The 687-nt window shown below is 67.5% G+C and overlaps 1 protein-coding gene across 1 annotated transcript in view; it reads right to left on the minus strand.

Annotated features, from left to right (window-relative positions):
* The window catches only part of NEUROD2 (neuronal differentiation 2), a 15538-nt gene extending 14893 nt beyond the window's left edge, over positions 1-645 (minus strand). Inside the window, 2 exon segments of the mRNA XM_014311000.2 lie at positions 8-524; positions 526-645. Coding sequence (XP_014166475.2) covers positions 8-524; positions 526-644 — 636 coding nt within the window. The 5' untranslated portion in view covers position 645.
* Between the last annotated feature and the right edge of the window lie 42 nt (positions 646-687).

A 687-nucleotide genomic window follows, 5' to 3' on the forward strand; every position in this document is an offset into this window, starting at 1 on the left:
GGTCGGCGGAGGAGGCGGCGTTGGGGCCGTGGAACCGACCCCCCTCCTGGCCCTGCTCCGTCAGGAAGTTGCGGGAGTTGAGCTGGAGGCAGCCGGCCACCAGGTTGGTGGTGGGCTGGGACAGCCCCTTGCACAGAGTCTGCACGTAGGAGACCAGGTCGGGCCGCTTGCCCGAGCGCAGGATCTCGGAGAGAGCCCAGATGTAGTTCTTGGCCAAGCGGAGGGTCTCGATTTTGGAGAGTTTTTGGGTTTTGGAGTAGCAGGGAACCACCTTGCGCAGGTTGTCCAGGGCCGCGTTCAGGTCGTGCATCCGGTTCCTCTCCCGGGCGTTCGCCTTCTGCCGCCGCAGCTTGGACCGCTCCAGCCGCGCCTTCGTCATCTTCCTCTTCTTGGGGCCGCGCTTCTTGGGCCGCTCGCCCTCCGCCTCCTCCAGGCCTTCCTCCTCCTCCTCCTCCTCCTCCTCGTCCCCTCCTAGCTCCCCTTCCTCCTTGCTCTCTCCCAGCGAACCCTCGGGCGGGGCCCCGCCCCTCCCCCGCCCGCTCCTCCTTCTCGCTCCGGGCATCCTCCTCGCACTCCTCGGCCCAACCGGGGAATTTCGGGACTTCGGGGACCAGGCTGGGCTCGCTGAAAAGTCGCGTCAACATGGTGGCTGCAGCGGGGGGCAAAGAGCCAGGCGTTACCGGCGGC

Source organism: Geospiza fortis, unplaced genomic scaffold (genome assembly GCF_000277835.1).
Source record: "Geospiza fortis unplaced genomic scaffold, GeoFor_1.0 scaffold992, whole genome shotgun sequence".
NCBI lineage: Eukaryota > Metazoa > Chordata > Aves > Passeriformes > Thraupidae > Geospiza > Geospiza fortis.